Source organism: Platichthys flesus, chromosome 12 (genome assembly GCF_949316205.1).
Source record: "Platichthys flesus chromosome 12, fPlaFle2.1, whole genome shotgun sequence".
Taxonomy (NCBI): domain Eukaryota; kingdom Metazoa; phylum Chordata; class Actinopteri; order Pleuronectiformes; family Pleuronectidae; genus Platichthys; species Platichthys flesus.
Window position 1 is genome coordinate 372,158 of NC_084956.1, and position 22,708 is coordinate 394,865.

Sequence of the window (22,708 nt, forward strand, 5' to 3'; positions counted from 1 at the left end):
CACATCTATCACAACCTGCAAAATAAAAGCTTCCATCAAATCCACTTCCTGTGGTTAATGAATGTCAAAATAAATCTGTGATTTTGACTGTTATAATGAGGTTGATTATTTCCTTGTGTCACACTAAAAGCGTTGGATCAGAAATCCCCCCCCCCCCCCCCCCCCATTGAACAGATTCATCATTGTCTCTTTCAGATTCACCACAGATCAACAATATTGAACCTGTTAACACAACATCACAAAATCACAACATGTTGCACATTAACTCCGCAGTGTTTTCTCTGTGGGAACCGGAAGTCGACCTGGGATCAGAAGTAGTTCATTGTTGTGTAACTTTACTTAAACTTAATTTAAACTGTAATGTAACTTTACTGAAACGTAACCGTAACGTTAAAGTAACGTGACTGTTCGCCGGGAATCAGCGAGCAGCTCTCGGCTCTTTCCGGAGAGACTCGCGAGCTGATGAAGCTTCACCATGGGAACGAAGCCGGGAGGACAAAAGACTCGAGACACCGCGGACACACGAACATACAACACAACATGCATCATACAACACAACATGCATCATACAACACAACATGCATCATACAACACAACATGCATCACACAGCACAACATACAATCCAACATACAACACATCTTTCAAACATTTCTCCTACAACAACACGAAAAGCTTCTCCGGTCACTATCACTAGTTCTTTACATTAGTTACGTGTTTCTTCTTCTTCACGGCTCCTCCATGTTGCCTCTCGTGCTCCGGACCTTCTCCGTTAAAACACCGACATGAACTAACGGGGCAGCCACCGACCGACCGACACCAGCACAGACCACTGGTACAAACCGGCGGAACTTCAGCTCGGACGTTTCACAGTAAAAGCCGAGAAACTTTTCTTTGTGTCCAAAATAAACAAATTACTTATTTGTGTGTGTGTGTGTGTGTGTGTGAGTGTGTGTGTGTGTTTGTGTGTTTGTGTGTTTGTGCTTGTTTGTGTTTGTGTGAATTCCAATACGAAATATAATATTACGCACACACACTGTTATTACATGTGTGATATGTTGATGCTGATTCTTCACTGACACGAGCACAACATTTTCAACGTCATAATATTGTTTACTTAAAGTTATAAATTGCAATAAAGTTTTATTTTGATTCCTATTTGAACTTCCGGGCTGTCACTGGGTCACTGCTGGGATTTGATGAATCACAGAATAAAGAGTGACGGTGCAGTTTGCAGCTTCGCCGCTGGAGGACGCTGCCACACAGAGATGCCTGCTAACTGACGTCACGACCCTGTGAACGTGACCACGTGATTCCCTTTTATTCAAAATGTATGTTCCGTTGAAACATATCTTCCCACATAATTAATCAGTTTCATTATTTACTTATACTTTTGGATCTTTCTAGGATTTTTTTTTCCTTTTGCAAATGAATCAAATATTTCCTGCAGCAATGAAGGCAGCACCAGTGCGGCCCCGCCCTCTTCGCCTCAGTTGGAGGTGACGTCAGAGAGGCACACCCGGAAGCGAGCGGCGGTGATCGAGGAGCAAGCGAGGAGCGGGTGAGTGTGTTTGATATCAAGTGATGCCACACGCTCGATCCTGTTTTTGATCCGGATCAGCTGATCATCTGTCAGACCTGTCAATCAACTTATCGATCAGCTCCACGTGCGCGTTAATAACAAAGCGTCACATGTACCCTCGCTTGTATTCAGTTACATGTGTGTACTTAGTTACTTCCACCCCTACAAGTAGTGTTGTATTACATAAACATGTACACATAATATATAATCATATAAGGTTCCCAAAGTAAAAGTAATACTACAGCTAAATACTCCATTACATGCAAAAGTTTAAATATTAGAGTATAGCAGTACTCTCTCTATGTGAAGGTCCTCAGGTGGCTGTTATCTGCACCTTCACCACTAGATGTCACTAAATCCTCCAGGCTAGTAGTTTCTGTCCCTTTCAGCATAAACCATACTGGTTACATGTGATACTGTGTGTGTCTGTGTGTGTCTGTGTGCAGAAATGGGCGGCCAGGTGTCGTCAGTGGAGAGCGTGCACGTGGTGGTGGTGGGGGGGGGCTTCGGGGGCGTGGCGGCGGCTCATCAGCTGACGTCTCGGGACGTGAACTTCACTCTGATCGACACGAGAGACGCGTTTCATCACAACGTGGCGGCGCTGCGAGCGGCGGTGCAGCCCGGTACCCCCCCCCCCCCCCCCCACTAGTGTCTGTTATACTAACATGCTTGATGCTTATATGAGCATTTTCCTATTGATTTATTTATTTATTGATGTAAGCGTTTTGTTCACCAAAGGATTTATCTAAATAAATATTTTCAACAAAGTTCGTGGTTCAAACTGTTCAGAAGTTAAAATTCAGATTTGGTTTTACTTTTGAAATATTTGTTTAGATTTTAAACGTAAATTCACTTTTGTTTTCATCGTTATTTAATGTTTAAATTTCTATTTGTATATTGTGAATCAGAGGTCTTTTTAATATATAGAATAAGCATGTTTCCTGTGTGACCTTTGACCTCCGTGTGGCCTCCAGGCTTCGCTCAGAGAACCTTCATCCCCTTCAAGGACACGTTCGGAGACAGCTTCGTCCAAGGTCGAGTGGAACGAGTGGACGTGGACAGACAGACGGTCGTCCTGCGGGGGGGCCGGGTGAGGACCGGGGGAGCTACCCTCACTGTTTCCAGCTGTTTCCAGTCGTTGTGCTAAGCTAGGCTAACAGAGCCCCTCTGTGCAGGAGGTCGGGTTCTCTCACCTCATCCTGTGCACCGGCACCGACGGGCCGTTTCCTGGAAGCTTCACCTCGGAGGCGTCGAGTCAGAGCGGCGTCCGGGCCTACGAGGACTTCACTCAGCAGGTCCGGAGAGGGGGCGGGCACGAGGATCTGGAGACAGGTCAGGTCGTTAACGTGTGTGTCTGTGTGTGTGTAGGTCCAGGCTGCAGACTCTGTGTTGGTGGTGGGGGGGGGGTCCACCGGTGTGGAGATGGCTGCTGAGATCAAGACGGAGCATCCAGAGAAGAAGGTGATGAACTTTTTGTGAAGGTCACAGGATGAATTTACATCTTTTCACTTTGAATCGGTTTGTACTTTGTCGTGCTCTTCGTCATCATAGCTTCCTCATCCTCTTCCTCTTCCTCATCCTCATCCTCATCCTCTTCCTCTTCCTCTTCCTCATCCTCATCCTCTTCCTCATCCTCTTCCTCATCCTCTTCCTCTTCCTCTTCCTCATCCTCATCCTCTTCCTCATCCTCATCCTCTTCCTCTTCCTCATCCTCTTCCTCATCCTCTTCCTCTTCCTCATCCTCTTCCTCTTCCTCATCCTCATCCTCTTCCTCTTCCTCATCCTCTTCCTCATCCTCTTCCTCTTCCTCTTCCTCATCCTCATCCTCATCCTCTTCCTCTTCCTCATCCTCTTCCTCATCCTCTTCCTCATCCTCTTCCTCTTCCTCATCCTCATCCTCTTCCTCTTCCTCTTCCTCTTCCTCATCCTCATCCTCATCCTCTTCCTCTTCCTCTTCCTCATCCTCATCCTCTTCCTCTTCCTCATCCTCATCCTCATCCTCTTCATCATCCTCTTCCTCATCCTCTTCCTCTTCCTCTTCCTCATCCTCATCCTCATCCTCTTCATCATCCTCTTCCTCATCCTCTTCCTCTTCCTCATCCTCATCCTCTTCCTCTTCCTCTTCCTCTTCCTCATCCTCTTCCTCTTCCTCTTCCTCTTCCTCTTCCTCATCCTCTTCCTCTTCCTCTTCCTCTTCCTCTCTCTCAGGTGGTTCTGATTCACTCCAGGATCGCTCTGGCCGACCCGGAGCTGCTGCCCAGTGTCCGACATCAGGCCAAAGAAGTTCTGCTGCAGAAAGGAGTGGAGCTGGTGCTGGGTCCGTTCACATCTCTACACACCTTTACACACACCTGTAACACACACACCTGTAACACACACCTGTACCACACACACCTGTAACACACACACACCTGTGTGTGTGTGTTACAGGTGAGAAAGTGGACAACCTGTCACGGCTGCAGCTCAACGTCACCAACAAGAACATGGAGGTGACCACGGAGCGGGGGGGGACTCTGTCCACGGACCTGATCGTCTGCTGCACGGGTCAGAAGGTCAACTCTGCAGCGTACCACTCCAGCTTCTGTAAGCACACACAGCCACACACGTGTGTGTGTGACCTCAGTGTGACTCTGAGGTCAAAGGTCACTCAGCAGCAGGCTTAGACTGGTGTGTTTTCTCTCACAGCCGCCAGCATGGCCCCCAGCGGCGCTCTGAAGGTCAACCAGCACCTGCAGGTCCAGGGCTTCACCAACGTCTACGCCCTGGGCGACTGCACGGACGTCCAAGAGCCCAAGATGGCGTACCACGCCGCGCTGCACGCCGCCGTGGCTGTGAAGAACATCGTGAACAGTGTGAGGGGGGAGGAGCTGACGTCCTATCACACAGGTACACACACACCTGTCTGTTTACCTCCCTGATGGAGCCGCTGGTTGAGTCCTATCACACAGGTACACACACACCTGTCTGTTTACCTCCCTGATGGAGCCCCTGGTTGAGTCCTATCACACAGGTACACACACACACACACCTGTCTGTTTACCTCCCTGATGGAGCCGCTGGTTGAGTCCTATCACACAGGTACACACACACCTGTCTGTTTACCTCCCTGATGGAGCCCCTGGTTGAGTCCTATCACACAGGTACACACACACCTGTCTGTTTACCTCCCTGATGGAGCCCCTGGTTGAGTCCTATCACACAGGTACACACACACCTGTCTGTTTACCTCCCTGATGGAGCCGCTGGTTGAGTCCTATCACACAGGTACACACACACCTGTCTGTTTACCTCCCTGATGGAGCCGCTGGTTGAGTCCTATCACACAGGTACACACACACACACACCTGTCTGTTTACCTCCCTGATGGAGCCCCTGGTTGAGTCCTATCACACAGGTACACACACACCTGTCTGTTTACCTCCCTGATGGAGCCGCTGGCTGACTGTGCTGTCTCCGGTTGCTAGGCAGCGTCACCATGTTGCTGGCGATGGGCCGGGACGATGGCGTCGGCCAGTTCAACGGCTGGAAGTTACCACGATGTGCCGTTGTTCTGGGGAAGAGTCGAGATCTGCTGCTGTGGAAGAGCTGGAGGGAGATGAAGCAACAACAGCCCTGAGAGAGAGAGAGAGAGAGAGAGAGAGAGAGACGTTTGTACTTCATGTTGTGCATACTGCATTAAACATGATATGATAAAATGGTCTTTCAGTATTCAGTAAATGTGGTTATCGGTTCTGGAGGATCTGGTTTGTCTCAGGAACAAAGAACCTGTGCTCCAGGCTTTGACTCCACATGTGGGCGGAGCTGTAGTCCACCAGGTCCCAACATTCATAATGCATTCCCTAGCCCCCCCCCCACATCCAAACTAATTACCTAACCCTTAACCTAAACCTGGTTCTAACCCCCAAACCGTCCATTAAAAGGGGGGGGTGACAAAGTGAGGACCGGCCAAAAGGTCCTCACAAAGATAGCTGTACACGCCAGCACACACACACACACACACTTATATAGTTTATACAAACTCAGCTGTTAAATGTATATAATGTGTGTTAAACTTAATGAAAGTTATTGTAATACAAATTTTTACAAGAAGCATAAATATAAAAAACTTTATTTATTAACAATGAATCGAATTTGTTTTCATTCAGAATCCGGTCGTCATCGTTTTCTTTGAAGCTTTTTCTTCCAAACTCCGACAGAAACTCAATCACACACCGACATTACATAAGTAACACAATAACAATATTAAGTAACACAATAACATAACAAACATTATAAATAAATGACAATAATACAGAGAAGAACTGTCATGAACTCATCCAGCAGCCAATCAGATGCCTTCATTCGTCTCATGAATACTTTTATCGGTGAATCACGATCGATATGTTTTTTAAACTTGATCGATCAACTGGTCATCGACTCGTTCATCAAATTAAAACTGTTTGTGATTGTTGGGATGATCATGTGACTTCCTGTTTCCTCATTCTCGTCACTGACTCCGTCCTCCTGGCCCCTCCTACTCGGTCTTGGCGGGGGCGTGGCGGCGCAGGTAGGTGTGGTAGAAGAAGTTGGAGAAGAGCAGCAGGTAGCTGAGGTACATGAGCGACGCCCACACCAGGTTGTTGAGGTGCGAGTGGCAGTCGCCCTGCTGCATCCAGCCGTACACCAGCCCGCACACCGTCAGCCCCATCGCCATCTGGGCCATCTGCGCGCTGGTGATGAGCACGGCGAGGGGCCGCGGCACGCGCAGGCCGGCGGCGCGCGCCGCGTAGTAGCTGTACATGAGCGCGTGCACGGCGTAGTTCATGGTCATGAACCAGCCGCCGCCGGCCACCATGTCTTTGTAAGAGTACCAGGAGTAGAGCAGCACGGTGATGTGGTGGTACCAGTGGAGGAACAGCAGCTTCTGCTTCCTGAGCACGATGAACGCTGTGTCGCCTGCAACACAAACAAATGAATACACAAATAAACAACAAATGAATACCATCAGCTTTTTTAATCTGGTAAAGATGACATGAAAAAATGATCACGTAACGAACAGAGAGCTTGAGAACGAGGAGAAGAACCTACCGAGCTCCGGAGCTTTGCTGAGGACGAAGGCGTAGGCCCAGAACCTGCTGACCGGCCCGCTGTAGAAGCTCTGATCACAGATGGAGCTCCTGAACCCCCCGCTGCTCAGGATGTGGAGCATGTAGGAACCGGTACGGACCGCTCCAATGATGCTGAACACAGGAGAACACAGGAGAACGTATGAGAACATGGTGGAACACAGGAGAACATGGTGGAACACAGGAGAACGTATGAGAACATGGTGGAACATGGTGGAACACAGGAGAACATGGTGGAACACAGGAGAACGTATTCGAACATGGTGGAACACAGGAGAACATGGTGGAAGATGAGAACATGGTGGAACACAGGAGAACATATGAGAACATGGTGGAACACAGGTGAACATATGAGAACATGGTGGAACACAGGAGAACACAGGAGAACATGGTGGAACACAGGAGAACATGGTGGAACATGAGAACATGGTGGAACACAGGAGAACATATGAGAACATGGTGGAACACAGGTGAACATGGTGGAACACAGGAGAACCTATGAGAACATGGTGGAACACAGGAGAACATGGTGGAACATGAGAACATGGTGGAACACAGGAGAACATATGAGAACATGGTGGAACACAGGTGAACATGGTGGAACACAGGAGAACATATGAGAACATGGTGGAACACAGGAGAACGTATGAGAACATGGTGGAACATGAGAACATGGTGGAACACAGGAGAACATATGAGAACATGGTGGAACACAGGAGAACTATGAGAACATGGTGGAACACAGGAGAACATATGAGAACATGGTGGAACACAGGTGAACATGGTGGAACACAGGAGAACATATGAGAACATGGTGGAACACAGGAGAACGTATGAGAACATGGTGGAACATGAGAACATGGTGGAACACAGGAGAACATATGAGAACATGGTGGAACACAGGAGAACTATGAGAACATGGTGGAACACAGGAGAACATATCAGAACATGGTGGAACACAGGAGAACGTATGAGAACATCTTTTCAGAACAGAAACTTTTATTGGAGGTTATGGAATGTGTGTGTGTTTGTGTGTAAGTGTGTGTGTAAGTATGTGTGTTCATGTAAACACTCACTGGTATTCTTAAAACCAGAAGTGACCATATTTGGACAAGCAAGGGGTGGAGCCTGACTAAGCTCGAGGACATGCCCACCTACACCTTCCACCTGCGCCCATTAGACGGTACTAGCTGTCAATCACACTGTGGTATCCACCCCTATATGTCCGGTGCTTTATGGTCTATTTGACTCTGGATGATCATAATCTATAGACACTAGCAGCGGAGTCGCCCCCTGCTGGTCACTACACAGAAGACGGGTCTCAGCTTCACTCCCCTCGGGACACAGAGTCTACGAACATCGTGAACAAGCTGCTGCAGTTTATGATTCACACTAAACTGTTCACGTCTCTCACCTGAAGAGGGCGAGACTGAGCGACCAGAGGACGAGCGGCCGCCGCAGGCTCAGCCGGGGGCGGGGCCTCATGTAGTTCTTCCCCGCCAGCACCAGGGCGGCGTAAAGAGCACAGAACACAAAGGATTTATTCCTGCAGGGAAAAGATAAAAAAAACATTACGTCTCTTCATTAACAAAATGATAAGTTAAGGTTCAATAAAACATCGTCATGTGACACACACACTCTTAACTGAAACAAGTAGGAACTGAAAATAAAACCGTTTTATTTATTTTTGTTGGATTTCCAGGATAAGATTATTTTAATAAACTGTTTTATTCATTAACAAACTCAATGTTTAGTTTCACAAACATTGACAAATTCACAGATGTAATAAAATACTGAAACTAAAGAACTCAAATTTAAAACCTTATAGATAATATCAATAATGAACACATGATAATATCAAGTAAATAATACAATCCTCTAAAATTGTTTATTTCTTTTTGCACGGACGACAGTTCATCCTTTAACACGAGAGGGTTTTGTTAATTAATATTTTAACTTGAATTAATTTGTTAAAAAGTTGAAGATGAATAAAAACGAGTTATTTTATTAATTGAATAATTAACTTCATTAATACCATGATGCTGTTATCACGTATCAAAGCTTAGTCACAACAGTTAAACAGCTTCGTTTGAAATAATGATTATATCATATATTGATATTACATTATTTATATTATATAATAAAATGATGACAACTCCATTCGGTTTCATCATCAGTTGTGGGCGGGGCTGAATCGATGTGCCTGGAATGTGACAGGTGTGACGTCATCCACCTGTGACTCACTGTATCGGGCCCTTTACTCAGACTCAGTGACGCTCTAGAACCAGAAGCTCTGGATCCTCCTGCTTCCGGTGGGTCGGAGCTTTCAGCTTCAGTATCGAACAAACCGGTTCAGGTGGAACTGTGTAGTGACCACAGCCGGTTCGTTCACCGGATCGATGCCGAAACGCAACCCGGGAGCCAGACAACACGAACCCGCCTTCACGTTTACTTCACACCGCAGCTGAGTTTCGTTTTAAATCGACGTATCGTCATGTTTAATATAAAATGACAAAATCTAACAAAATGAAAGAAAGTGTCACTGACCAGTTGTCCTTCATCCAGAGAATCGAACCTCTGTCGTCAAACTGCCGCTCGAAGCTCAGCTCGGTCAGAGGCGGAGAACCGCTGGTGTTCAGCGGGAACATGGTGCGTGCACAGCGGGGGGCTGGGGAGGGAGACACGGGAGGAGATCTGGTCTGTCCCGGTGTCCTGCTGCCTCTCACCTGTCTCTCTGTCTCACTCTCTCTCTCTGTCCTCACCGGTCTATCTCTCTCTCTCTCTATGTCTCACCGGTCTCTCTCTCTCTGTCCTCACCGGTCTCTCTCTCTCTCTGTATCCTCACCGGTCTCTCTCTTTCTCTCTCTCTCTCTGTCTCTATGTCCTCACCAGTCTCTCTCTTTCGCTCTCTCTGTCTCTATGTCCTCACCGGTCTCTCTCTCTCTGTCTCTGTATCTCTCTCTGTCTCTATGTCCTCACCGGTCTCTCTCTCTCTCTGTCTCTGTCTCTCACCTGCGGCTTCCGGTCTATTTAAAGCTCGTCACCTGGGGGAGCGGCCGCGGGAAATACTGTGTTGCGTTCAGGAACTGTAGGAAATATCTTATTACATTAATCTTTAAATATCTACGTCTATGTATATATAAAACTATTTTGTCATTTCTTTCTATTAATATCAACTTATTGTGTCATTCTTTATCATTACGTTTCTGTATTATTTATCTAGAATTAAGCAGAAATTGTCTTCCATATTTGTAAAGGGAATTGAATGAATTAAAGCGTAGTAATCCATATATGCAAATATAATTGAATGTACGTATTCTAAACATCTGTGTCGAATCCCCTGTAGGATCCAGATGTTGTCTCCACTGTTTCCGTTCAGGAGTTTTCATCTTATTAAACATCCTGGACATTTTAACTTGAAATGAATAAAAACAGACACAGACATCAAAATGAGTTTCACTCTCATCTTTATTTTTGTGTCTACGCCTCCGAATGATACAAACATATTTGTGACTCAGTTTACAGCTGAAATTAAAACGAACGTGATCCACAGCTGGAGTCAACATGTGTCCACACGGAGATCTGAGTCAGCAGACGTCACCTCCTCCTCTGATTGGTTCAAACAAAGACAGAAGAAGTTTCCTTCTTCACGCTGAACTCAGGCATCTTCCTGAGTAAACTTCCTGTTTACTCAGTCTTTCTGATTGTAATCTGATTACCTGAAACACATTTTAATAGCAGGTGTAAACAGAGTCCAAGTTTCACTACGACCAAAACCTCACAGGAAGTGGACAGTATGTACAGCTGTTGGTTGGCGAGCTGGCAGCAACACTCAGCCGCAGCAAAGCCCCCAGAACATTCACAGCAACGAGGACGAAAGAATAAATAAAACAGTCGAGTCGACATCTATGGCTCTGAAACATCTAAACCAAAGTGTCCTAATCCACAGCGAGCGCTGGCGAGGCCGTCAGCCCGACCACAATATGGCTTCTCAATGTCAACGTGTATTTACAGAGTTCGGATACAGACGAGGAGCTGAAGCCGAAGTCTTCCTACGCTGCGTTACACTGCACAGTGCAAAAAGTCTTACTGGATATTTGAGCAAATAGGACCTGGGGGTCAGAGGTCAAACCACCCGCGTCCGTCGGCAGGCCATGAACGAGGCCGAGACGAAGATGGGCGGACGGGGTCAAAGGTCACATTTCATTTCACAGAAACAAACCGAATCACAGAGGGAGGTGATGGTCTGAGGGGACATCGTCATGACCACAAGAGGTCGTGGGGATCAGGTGACATGAGGAGAGTTCAGGGCATCGAACCACAGACGACCAGTCAGTGGGTTAGTGATCGTGGCCCGCTCCAGTCAAATAAATAATGAACGACACCAGCGACAGATTCAACTTTCTGTGATGAAACTCTGCCATGAGACAGAGAGGAGGAGGAGGAGGAGGAGGAGGAGGAAGTGAAGAAGAGGAAGAAGATGGAGGAGGAGGAGGAGGAGGAGGAGGAAGTGAAGAAGAGGAAGAAGATGGAGGAGGAGGAGGAGGAAGTGAAGAAGAGGAGGAGGAGGAGGAAGTGAAGAAGAGGAAGAAGATGGAGGAGGAGGAGGAGGAGGAAGTGAAGAAGAGGAAGAAGATGGAGGAGGAGGAGGAGGAGGAAGTGAAGAAGAGGAAGAAGATGGAGGAGGAGGAGGAGGAGGAAGTGAAGAAGAGGAAGAAGATGGAGGAGGAGGAGGAGGAGGAAGTGAAGAAGAGGAAGAAGATGGAGGAGGAGGAGGAGGAGGAAGTGAAGAAGAGGAAGAAGATGGAGGAGGAGGAGGAGGAGGAAGTGAAGAAGAGGAAGAAGATGGAGGAGGAGGAGGAGGAGGAAGTGAAGAAGAGGAAGAAGATGGAGGAGGAGGAGGAGGAGGAAGTGAAGAAGAGGAAGAAGATGGAGGAGGAGGATCGTAACGACTGCTGTTGTTAACGATGCAGCGGTGAAGCGGTGGATTCTCATTGGTCCCTGACACTTCACACCTTCTCCTCCAGCTGATCGATCAATCATCATTTCACGTGAACGTTTCTTCTTCATCAGTGACGAAGACGATGTGACGATTCATTCAAGAGCAAACAGCTGAGCAAACATCAAACAGCAACTACATTATGTTTATTATTATTATAATTTATTAGTATTAAGAGTATTAAGTGTTTATCATTTTCTGTTGACAAGGTTCAATTCATTTTCTTTTATGTCTTATTTCCTCTTTAATAATTTATGATTTGATTGTTGCTCAGTGTTTGTCACTAACGACCCTCCGTACAGAATCTGAGCTCCGAGCAGAACTCGAGAAAAACCACAGAAATAGAACAAACTGCAGTGACACTGATCAGCCTCCGTACATCATGATCACACACACACACACACACACACACACACACACACACACACACACACACACACACACACACACACACACACACACACACACACACACACACACACACACACACACACACACACACACACACACACACACACACACACACACACACACACACACACACAGGATTTTTGTGTGTTTGTTGTGCGTTGTGACTCTGGATTGTCACCCCCCCCTTCTCAACCTCCCCCCCTTTGCTTGGTCGTCGCAGCAACACTCCCACACTCTGTCTGTCATGTGTGGTCGGCAAGGCAACCTGCCTCCCTGTCGGTTGCTAGGAGAAGCAGCATGAGGTCAGTGTTTGTCGCTCTGAAAGAAAAGGTTCAGACAAAACCAGATCCTGTAGGATCCTGTAGGATCCTGTAGGATCCAGAAGGGTCCTTCAGGGTCGCAGAGAGCCCTGTAAGGTCCAGGAAGTACCTGTGGGTTTTCCAGGGCTCTGGAGGGTCCTGTCGGGTCCTTTAATGCTCTAGAGGGTCCTAGAGGGTCCGTTAGGGTCCTGTGGGGTCCTTCAGGGCTCTGGAGGGTCCTGTCGGGTCCTTTAATGCTCTAGAGGGTCCTAGAGGGTCCTATAGTGTCATTAGGGTCCTGTGGGGTCCTTCAGGGCTCTGGAGGGTCCTGCCTGGGTCGCAGAGAGCCCTGTAAGGTCCAGGAAGTACCTGTGGGTTTTCCAGGGCTCTGGAGGGTCCTGTCGGGTCCTTTAATGCTCTAGAGGGTCCTAGAGGGTCCTATAGTGTCCGTTAGGGTCCTGTGGGGTCCTTCAGGGCTCTGGAGGGTCCTGGAGGTACCTGTTGGGTCCTTCAGGGCAATGGAGGGTCCCAGAAGGTCCTGGCGTCAAACACAATAGTCTGTGATGTTTAAGCTTAATCTGCATCACTTCCACAAAGTCCCTGAAATGAAAGCTTGAACAGGAAATAAAGCTTTTATTTTGAAACTCAGCAGCGGTTGTGCACTGTGCAGAAATGGCGTCTTCAAGTTTCAACATCAGCTCGTCTCTGATGTTTCTTCTTCTGTGACGAGTGTCTCTTCACCCAACGCCTTAGCCCAGCCAATCACAATCTGACTGGGGTTTAATGGAGAAGGTGGAAAGGAGGAGTCAGCCTGTTACCCATGATGCTTCGTGTCCTTCTCCAGCTTCACCAGCAGCCTCTGCGTCTTACGGCGCCTCCTCCCGGTTGCTGCTCTGTTTCTGCAGCTCAGCTTGCTGGTTGCTCCCGTTCTTCTTCTTGCTTCCCTGCCTGGTGGCTGACGATGAAGACGTGACCTTTAGGCTCTTTGACGTCTTGGTTCCACAAATTTTCTCCTTGTTGGCGGCGTCCTGAGGCAGCGAGGGACTGGAGTGTGTCCTCTGCAGGCCTCCGTCGTCAAACAGCCGCGACTCGAAGGCCGTCAGGTCCTCGTCCCCGCTCGCCAGCTTGGCTCTGAGCAGCATGGCGTACGTACCGTAACGAGTTTTCTGTAGAGGACAGAGACGGAGACGTTAACGATGTCCCCGTCAGTGATGTCACTCGTTTGTCCTCTGAGAGTAGGACATCACCGAGGGTCACATGTTCAGACTAATAAGAAACTACAGCCAGCCGCTGTTAGCTTAGCATTCAGAATGCAATCAAAGCAAACAGCTAGCCTAGCAATGTGAAGCATCATCAACAGTAGAAATTCAGTTCATGTTTCATCTACATTATGACACAGTGATAAAATAATAATCAATAACACCAGCTCTCTAACTAAGGAGCTATTAAACAGCATGGTGCTGCTCTAAGTGATCGCCATGTTCCCGACACCAATCAGCTGAAGCTGTTGTGATGAAGACGAGCAGACGAAGTCGTACACAAACATGAAAATTAGATATAAACACAAACGTTCTCTCGTCAAATCATCTGACACTGAATGAAACAGCAAATTGAAAACAGTAGAAAATGTCGGAGCTGGTGTCAAACTGTGTCGTCACTTGGATTTAAACTTGTATTTGTTTCATTTTTCCCAAACTCGTGACGTTTTACTCAGAAAAATGCCCAAGAGGAAATGGGCCTGCATGAATATCACCTCAAACTCCAGGTAATCCTGTCGGAGTTTCTGTTCCTCCAGCTCACGACCTTTGACCTTGCGATTCGGCATGGAGGTCGTCAGGTCGTCCTGCTCGGACGAAACGCCCCTGAAGCGGTTCTCGTGGGACTTGACCTGCTCTTCCTGTCGAGTCAAAGCAAAGGATTCTGGGATTTGTGCGGCTTCCACATATAGAGTTTACCCACAATCCCCAGCGACTCTCGGTCCTCTGTACCTGGGTCAGTTTGGTGTTGGATCCCGGCAGCAGAGGGCGGCTGAATCTCTTCTGAGAGCCGATCGCCGCCGGGAAGGGCGGAGCCGAGAACATGGCTGCCACCACGTTGATGCGCGTGATCCAGGACTGCATCTGCTCCGCGTTCCTGCAGGAGGACACAGATCTGAAGCAGCTGGACTCACGCCTCACTCATCAGTGCATCAGGTTTGATTGAGGTCAAATTAAAGTAGAATATATTTGAACTTCACGTTATTGTGGTAAAAATAAAATAAAATAAGACCTAAGAGTCTTTCAGTGTTGTTATGACTTTGAAAAGATTCTGGTCAGGAGATATGAGGCAAAGCTTTTTAATTCAAGAGAGTTCACTGATTCATCTTCAGGAGATGATAAATAATAAATAGAAGAGTTGATAAAAGAAGGTCAAAGGTCATAGGTGGTCAGCTGATTCCTTCATTGTGGCCCAGGAGACGTTCACATTAATAAAAGTGTGCGACACACTCAGAACCTCCCGATGTGTCCGAGGCTCCGCCCACACGACGTGAACCAAACTCCTGCTTCACACCTGGAGGTGGGAGCAGCAGCTGGTTTGTTCAGGGATGCTTATTTATCTTTTTTTATTTATGTCCTCGAAAATAAAAACCTAACAAAAAACAAACAAATAGATACTAAGTAAACGTGTGTGTGTGTGTGTGTGTGTGTGTGTGTTCTTACGGAGCCTGGAACAGGAACACCCTCCAGTCGGCCGTCCTCAGGTAGAACACGTTGGGCCTCTTGCTGTAGTCGGCCGCCCGCATGGCGAGCGAGTGATGGATGGACACCGCGTTCTTCACGTCCTCCTCCGTCAGCTCCCGCTCCGCACGGTACTCGTCCTGTCGGCCAATCACAGAGCGGCGTGCAGGTGAGAACGTGACATCACAGACTGACGGACTGGATTCCCAGTATTCGATTATTGGAGCAGTGATTTTTATATTATTAAATTAAATGACAGATTTATCACGTTAGATCACTGTGGATCTAACGTGATGTCTTTGATTGGTTGAGATAATAGATGACATCACAAAATTAAAGAACCTATAATGAAATGGTGCCAGATATTTCAAAATAATAGCGTTTAAAATACTAAAACAGTTCAGTTCTGTCTCTGACCTGAAATCAGTTCGATCTGGGTCACGCATCTAAAAATATGCGTGGTGTGTGCGACACAGGGGCTGCTGGGTAATGTAGTTCATGTGTTTACCTTCTGCAGGTAGAGCACAAGACCCTTCAGCAAGACGTAGAAAGACTTCCAGCCTCTCTTACCCCGCGGCGCTGCAGGAAACAAGGCATCATGGGATATTATGTGTCATGAGTAACGTAACACATTGAGACAAGGACAAAAAAAAAATGAATAAAACGTAACGACTGTTAATTATGTAGTAGCTCAAGAAGAAGAAGTGACATACTTCTCTTTCCGTCGGGGTCGGCGTGGACCTTTCGAACCAGGAAGCCGCTCTTGTAGAGCTCGCCGTCCGCCTGCTGGGCAACGCCAAGCAGCGGGTTCCCTCCCCCTCCCAGTCGCTTCATGGTGTGGGAGGCGGAGTCTGTTCGGACGTCAGCCAACTCCGACATCGACTTCCTCAACTCCTCTTCATCACTTCACAGAGAAGAGAAAACAGAGGGTTGTCAGGATCAGGGACCTCATTAAGACTTCGTCCCCACAAACATCTCCTCCTCCTCTCTGACCTGAAGAAGAATCCCCTGAAGACAAGCGTGACTAATTCAGTTTCTCTTTTTAACAAAAATCACGTTTTCTCTGATGTTGTAACTCATTTTGACCACCAGGGGCAGAACTGCCAGATTTAAACAAGTACACTTCACTTTGGTCCTTCTGAGACAAAGGGATCAGAAACAATCTTAACATTTCACCAGATTTCTTCTCACTATCGTTCCTGATCAATAATTACTTATATAACATTAAATCCTCGTGTGTCTCACTTCCTGTTGATGTTCATTTCAACAGAGAAGGGACACGAGGAGGACAGATGCTAAATGCTAACGAGACGTGTGGACGGTCACATGGTCACCTGACCTGCAATTACAAGAGGCAAGGAGCAGGGACCATGGCAACAGAGGCTTAACTAAGGGAGTCGGCAGCAGCAGGGACACACACACACACACACACACACACACACACACACACACACACACACACACACACACACACACACACACACACACACACACACACACACACACACACACACACACACACACACACACACACACACACACACACACACACACACACACACACACACACACACACAGTGATGAAACTTACATGGTCCACTGCAGCTTCTCGTTCTTGATGGAGCTGTAGAGAATCTGAGGAGACACAACACAGAGTCACATGTACTGTGTGTGTGTGTGTGTGTGTGTGTGTGGGACATCTTTCACACTGTTGAACTGAGTGAAACACAATTAATAATTATTATTAAATATGATTTAGACAGACACTGGTTTCGGTTCGACTCAGATCACTGTGACATGTGAAGAATCTTCACGATGTGCAAACTGATTATTCTCCAGTAAGAGCGCTTTCCCATCAGAACTGAGGTGTGTAGCGCCCCCCCCCTCATGGCCCATCAACAACACCTTCATAGAAACGATTATTTGAAATCGGTTTCCGAGTTCTCAGGCTTCTACCTTCTTCTTACGGCTCTGCAGGTGCTGCTGTCCGTCCTGGGTCTTTCCCAGCAGGTCGGGGAACGCCAGCGGTTTGAGGGAGCGGGAGCGGGGGGTTCTGGGATACCTGAACGGGTCCGTGTCCCTCGAGTCTCGCCCGCTCCGGACCGAGCACAGTGACCGAGACCGCATGCGGCCAGAGGAGTGGATGCTGTTGACACCGATCATGGTGGAGATTTGAGTTTAACTACGTCCAAGACGTGGTCCACCAACTTCAAACTCGACTCGACCTTTAGACCAGAAACTACTTAGTCCAGTTTCTTCTTCTGATCTGGTTCCAGTGGAAACACAGAGCTTAGATCCAGATACCAGGAGGCTGTGAGGACGGTGGGTGTGAGTCTGGATTGACCGTGTCCTCAGAGCTCAGCCTGCTGCATTATGGATCCAGCTTTATTCATTATGCATAAAAACACAGCAGCGTTCGTCATAATCCTGCTGCCGGTCGGTCGGGGGGGCTCGTCAGCCAAACATCAGGAATCAGAGCTGATGGACGCGATGTCGCACCAGACCGAAGAGTCAACGTCTTTGTCGTCTAAACAACAGGTTGTGTTCACGACGCAAAAACAAGAGTCAAATATTTAAAATTTCAAAGTAAAAAGTATATATGCTAAGTATATATATATATTAGCATATTAATAAATCATTTCCTACAGACAATGATTTGCATTGACTGTCTATTCAATCTATTTAGAAAATAAAATATTTAAAAAAAAAATAAGAAAAATCTAGATTTTTCCACCAGTTACCAAAAAAGTTTGTTATTGATTAAAGCAAAATAAATCAAATTAAAAAATTTGATAATTAATTCAGAAGTTAAGTTCAAGCAAATCAGGACCCGACTCAATAAACAGGTCAGAGCGTTCACACACACACACACACACACACACACACACACACACACACACACACACACACACACACACACACACACACACACACACACACACACACACACACACACACACACACACACACACACACACACACACACACACACACACTAACACACACACACACACACACACACACACACACACACACACACACACACGTCCCTCTATTAGAGTCTAATCCATCAACAGTTCAGAGGCAGTGATGTGAAATTCATCAGATCATCAGAAAACCACACAAACATTCACTCAAAATTAAATAAATAAAATTTGATGTTCTTCTGATGAACGTCCGAGTGCAGCGGAGGAAGAGGAGGAAGAGGAGGAAGAGGAGGAAGAGGAGGGTATGGAGGCAAATCCCTGGACTGCAAAGAAATCTGCGCGACGGAGGAAACGATCAGCAGCAGCTCGCACGTCCAAAACACAGAACGCAGGGAGACAGGGGCGAGCGAGCACACCCACACACGCAGACGGAGAGAGAGAGAGAGAGAGAGCACCCCGAAACCGACGTCAGCCTCCTCCAGCCCTGGCGACCGAGCGAGGGATGAAGTGATGTGAAGGAGAGGAGAGTGTCTCCTGTTGCTTGAGACAGAAAGAGAGAAAGAGAGAGAGAATCCCTCCTTCCTCTTACTCTGACTTCACCCCCTCTCTTCTTCTCCTCCTCCTCCTTTGCTTGTTATTGTCTGTATTCTACCTCCTGCAGGAAAATCCCTCCGTCAGGTGAGCTCACTCCTCCCCCTCTGCTCCTCTCCTCTTCTCTTGCTCCTCTCTTCCTTTATTCTTCCTCTGTTCCACTCTTTTTTTTATTCCTCTCCTCTCCTCTGAGACTCTGAACAGTTGGACTGTTGCTCGCTCTCCCCTCCTCTCCCCTCTCTCTCTCTCTATGCGCATTTTCTCTCGGCTGCAGCATCCAATCAGAGCACGACGAGGAGCTTCAGCCCGCCCCTTGCTCTCCTCTGAGCTGTCAATCATCTGAGATTTCACAGAGCTGAATGTAAATCTGTGACAATCATCTGAAAACATGACGAGGATTTAACCTGAATAAAATATAAATAATAAAATATTATAATCATTTATTTATCTATTTTATAAAAATCTATTTTATTTTAAATGAATCAAGTGAAGGAGAAGAAGAATATTTTGTTTTGAAAAACACTGTAAACATCATCAGTGTTTTACTGTCACACACACACACACACACACACACACACACACACACACACACACACACACACACACACACACACACACACACACACACACACACACACACACACACACACACACACACACACACACACACACACACACACACACACACACACACACACACACACACACACACCAGTGTTAATTTCGTTGACGAAGACTATGACGAAATATATTCGTTAACGACCTTTTTCCATGACGAAGACGAATCTTTGAAAATAAAAACAATGACGAAATCTATTTTAATTTTCGTTGACGAGACGAGACGAAAATGTTGGTTGTTGACTAAGTCACAATAATTTTTAAAACATCAACGTATCAGGCCGTCATGAAGTATCGGGAACGGCTGAGTGACTGTGTGTGTGTGTGTGTGTGTCTGTGTGTGTGTGCGCCCCATATAGCGCTCCGGTCCGTAGCTCCGCCCCCCGCCTCGCGCACTCGCTCAGAGAGACTCAGTTAGAGCTCGTTCTCGTGGAGCAGCCTCTCAGTGACCGACTGCTTCTCAACAGTGGAAACAGTGAAAACACAGAGTTTCTCTGGTCTCAGCTGATCACAGATCAGCCCCTCAGCTTCTTCATCAGAGCAGAAGCTGCAGTTGGTTTGTACCGATGTTCAGTTTCTGTGTCCGGCTGCAGTCTGACCTGCTCTCCCTTTTTGTTTTTACATTTAAAATTAAATATATATTTTTAAGCTATTAGGCTGCAGCTATATGTTTTTATAGAAAAGGAGTTTAATGTGGCTATTAAATGTGACTAAAACTAGACTAAAACTAAGAAGGATTAAATGACTAAATGTGACTCAAACTAAAATGCATTTTCGTCAAAAGACTAAGACTAAATCAAAAATAGCTGCCAAAATTAACACTGATACACGCACACGCACACGCACACCTGTGTGTACCTTCAGCAGATCTTTGGGGAAGTCTTTTCCATCGTTGAGACCTTCTAGGTTGGAGATGAACTGACTGCAGGACATCCGCTTCCCCACGTTCTACACACACACACACACACACACACACACACATACAGTAAATAGATTTATCAATAACATTATTTTTTTTATCTTTGATTAAAGATAAAAATCTAACTCACGTTTCCATGAAGGTCAGAGTTCAGCAGCATCACGGCACAGGTCAGAGTGTGGATGCTGTCTGAGAGACAGAGAGGTGAGACAGGTGAGAGACAGAGAGGTGAAGGACAGACAGGTGATACAGACAGGTGAGCAGACAGACAGGTGATACAGACCGGTGAGCAGACAGACAGGTGAAGGACAGACAGACAGGAGAGCAGACACACAGACAGACAGGAGAGCAGACAGACAGACAGGTGGTGAGACAGACAGACAGGAGAACAGACAGACAGGTGAGCAGACAGACAGGTGAGCAGACAGACAGACAGGAGAGCAGACAGACAGACAGGTGGTGAGACAGACAGACAGGAGAACCGACAGACAGGTGAGACAGACAGGTGGGGAGACAGACAGACAGGAGAACAGACAGACAGGTGAGCAGACAGACAGACAGACAGGAGAGCAGACAGACAGACAGGTGGTGAGACAGACAGACAGGAGAACAGACAGACAGGTGAGACAGACAGGTGGTGAGACAGACAGACAGGAGAACAGACAGACAGGAGAGCAGACAGACAGGTGGTGAGACAGACAGACAGGAGAACAGACAGACAGACAGACAGGAGAGCAGACAGACAGACAGGTGGTGAGACAGACAGACAGGAGAACAGACAGACAGGTGAGACAGACAGGTGGTGAGACAGACAGACAGGAGAACAGACAGACAGGTGAGACAGACAGTTGGTGAGACAGACAGACAGGAGAACAGACAGACAGGTGAGCAGACAGACAGGTGAGCAGACAGACAGACAGGAGAGCAGACAGACAGACAGGTGGTGAGACAGACAGACAGGAGAACCGACAGACAGGTGAGACAGACAGGTGGTGAGACAGACAGACAGGAGAACAGACAGACAGGTGAGACAGACAGGTGGTGAGACAGACAGACAGGAGAACAGACAGACAGGTGAGACAGACAGTTGGTGAGACAGACAGACAGGAGAACAGACAGACAGGTGAGCAGACAGACAGGTGAGACAGACAGGTGAGCAGACAGACAGACAGGAGAACAGACAGATGGACAGACAGTAGAGCAGACAGACAGGTGGTGATACAGACAGACAGGAGAGCAGACAGACAGACATGTGAGACAGACAGGTGAAGGACAGACAGACAGGAGAACAGACAGATGGACAGACAGGTGATACAGACATGTGAGACAGACAGACAGACAGCAGACAGACAGGTGAAGGACAGACAGACAGGAGAACAGACAGACAGGTGGTGAGACAGACAGACAGGAGAACAGACAGACAGGTGAGACAGACAGGTGGTGAGACAGACAGACAGGAGAACAGACAGACAGGTGAGACAGACAGTTGGTGAGACAGACAGACAGGAGAACAGACAGACAGGTGAGACAGACAGGTGGTGAGACAGACAGACAGGAGAACAGACAGACAGGTGAGACAGACAGGTGGTGAGACAGACAGACAGGAGAACAGACAGACAGGAGAGCAGACAGACAGGTGGTGAGACAGACAGACAGGAGAACAGACAGACAGGTGAGACAGACAGGTGGTGAGACAGACAGACAGGAGAACAGACAGACAGGTGAGACAGACAGTTGGTGAGACAGACAGACAGGAGAACAGACAGACAGGTGAGCAGACAGACAGGTGAGACAGACAGGTGAGCAGACAGACAGACAGGAGAACAGACAGATGGACAGACAGTAGAGCAGACAGACAGGTGGTGATACAGACAGACAGGAGAGCAGACAGACAGACATGTGAGACAGACAGGTGAAGGACAGACAGACAGGAGAACAGACAGATGGACAGACAGGTGATACAGACATGTGAGACAGACAGACAGACAGCAGACAGACAGGTGAAGGACAGACAGACAGGAGAACAGACAGACAGGTGGTGATACAGACAGACAGGAGAGCAGACAGACAGGTGGTGAGACAGACAGACAGGAGAGCAGACAGACAGACATGTGAGACAGACAGGTGAAGGACAGACAGACAGGAGAACAGACAGATGGACAGACAGGTGATACAGACATGTGAGACAGACAGACAGACAGCAGACAGACAGGTACCTTCCGTGGTCAGACTCTCGGGGTTACATTGTCTGAATCTCCTGGAGAAGTGAGCGAGGACTCTCTCTCTCTCCTGAGTTTCTCCGATCAGAGCAAACTGCCTCAGGAACGACCTGAAACCACAGATCCTGAACTCATCACCTCCTCCATGTTCTCTCTTGTTCCTCTGGGTTGAGTCTCCTCCACCTCAGAGACACATCTCTAGCTTCACTGTCAATCAAACTCTTTACTTCCTGCCTGTCACATTAAAAGTCTTCCAGTGGCTCAGATGATGTTTCTGTCACTTTCCTGACTTTTAATGTGAAACATCTGCATCAGAAACTTTC

General features: G+C 47.4%; 4 protein-coding genes across 10 annotated transcripts in view; 1 reads left to right on the forward strand and 3 right to left on the reverse strand.

The window, feature by feature from the left end:
* ninl (ninein-like) overlaps positions 1 to 820 on the reverse strand; it is a 20,915-nt gene extending 20,095 nt beyond the window's left edge. For 5 of the 6 annotated variants that reach the window (XR_009923912.1, XM_062400668.1, XM_062400667.1 and 2 more), the window contains exon 1: positions 704 to 820. The gene's annotated coding sequence lies outside the window, so the exon portion shown is untranslated. The remainder of the gene's footprint in view (positions 1 to 703) is intronic. The other variant, XM_062400663.1, reaches the window with a different exon arrangement.
* Positions 821 to 1,504: 684 nt separating this feature from the next.
* Positions 1,505 to 5,660, forward strand: aifm2 (apoptosis inducing factor mitochondria associated 2). Its single transcript, XM_062400341.1, has 9 exons — positions 1,505 to 1,559; positions 2,027 to 2,203; positions 2,555 to 2,670; positions 2,756 to 2,875; positions 2,949 to 3,041; positions 3,789 to 3,897; positions 4,011 to 4,163; positions 4,266 to 4,466; positions 5,045 to 5,660. The coding sequence occupies exons 2-9, from the start codon at positions 2,029 to 2,031 to the stop codon at positions 5,194 to 5,196; spliced, it is 1,119 nt and encodes a 372-aa protein (XP_062256325.1). The 5' UTR covers positions 1,505 to 1,559; positions 2,027 to 2,028; the 3' UTR covers positions 5,197 to 5,660.
* Positions 5,661 to 5,672: 12 nt separating this feature from the next.
* Positions 5,673 to 9,764, reverse strand: LOC133965794 (elongation of very long chain fatty acids protein 6-like). Its single transcript, XM_062400342.1, has 4 exons — positions 9,233 to 9,764; positions 8,100 to 8,231; positions 6,648 to 6,799; positions 5,673 to 6,515 (listed from the first exon to the last, which is right to left on the reverse strand). The coding sequence occupies exons 1-4, from the start codon at positions 9,331 to 9,333 to the stop codon at positions 6,094 to 6,096; spliced, it is 807 nt and encodes a 268-aa protein (XP_062256326.1). The 5' UTR covers positions 9,334 to 9,764; the 3' UTR covers positions 5,673 to 6,093.
* A 371-nt stretch (positions 9,765 to 10,135) lies between these two features.
* psda (pleckstrin and Sec7 domain containing a) overlaps positions 10,136 to 22,708 on the reverse strand; it is a 31,079-nt gene continuing 18,506 nt past the window's right edge. For both annotated transcript variants that reach the window (XM_062400330.1, XM_062400331.1), the window contains 10 exons: positions 22,383 to 22,495; positions 20,297 to 20,355; positions 20,106 to 20,195; positions 16,703 to 16,746; positions 15,825 to 16,015; positions 15,620 to 15,690; positions 15,094 to 15,251; positions 14,383 to 14,527; positions 14,148 to 14,291; positions 10,136 to 13,560 (listed from right to left, as the gene is read on the reverse strand). In XM_062400330.1, coding sequence (XP_062256314.1) covers positions 13,261 to 13,560; positions 14,148 to 14,291; positions 14,383 to 14,527; positions 15,094 to 15,251; positions 15,620 to 15,690; positions 15,825 to 16,015; positions 16,703 to 16,746; positions 20,106 to 20,195; positions 20,297 to 20,355; positions 22,383 to 22,495 — 1,315 coding nt within the window. In that variant the 3' untranslated portion in view covers positions 10,136 to 13,260. The remainder of the gene's footprint in view (positions 13,561 to 14,147; positions 14,292 to 14,382; positions 14,528 to 15,093; positions 15,252 to 15,619; positions 15,691 to 15,824; positions 16,016 to 16,702; positions 16,747 to 20,105; positions 20,196 to 20,296; positions 20,356 to 22,382; positions 22,496 to 22,708) is intronic.

Excerpts from the sequence above, each read along its gene's own strand:
- aifm2 (XM_062400341.1), top strand. The coding sequence starts at position 2,029 with ATGGGCGGCCAGGTGTCGTCAGTGGAGAGCGTGCACGTGGTGGTGGTG. Across the intron at positions 4,164-4,265 it reads AGCGTACCACTCCAGCTTCT|CCGCCAGCATGGCCCCCAGC; the intron begins GTAAGCACACAC and ends TTTCTCTCACAG. Across the intron at positions 4,467-5,044 it reads GCTGACGTCCTATCACACAG|GCAGCGTCACCATGTTGCTG; the intron begins GTACACACACAC and ends TCCGGTTGCTAG.
- LOC133965794 (XM_062400342.1), bottom strand. The coding sequence starts at position 9,333 with ATGTTCCCGCTGAACACCAGCGGTTCTCCGCCTCTGACCGAGCTGAGC. Across the intron at positions 8,232-9,232 it reads CTCTGGATGAAGGACAACTG|GAATAAATCCTTTGTGTTCT; the intron begins GTCAGTGACACT and ends TTTTCCCTGCAG. Across the intron at positions 6,800-8,099 it reads CTCAGTCTCGCCCTCTTCAG|CATCATTGGAGCGGTCCGTA; the intron begins GTGAGAGACGTG and ends TCCTGTGTTCAG.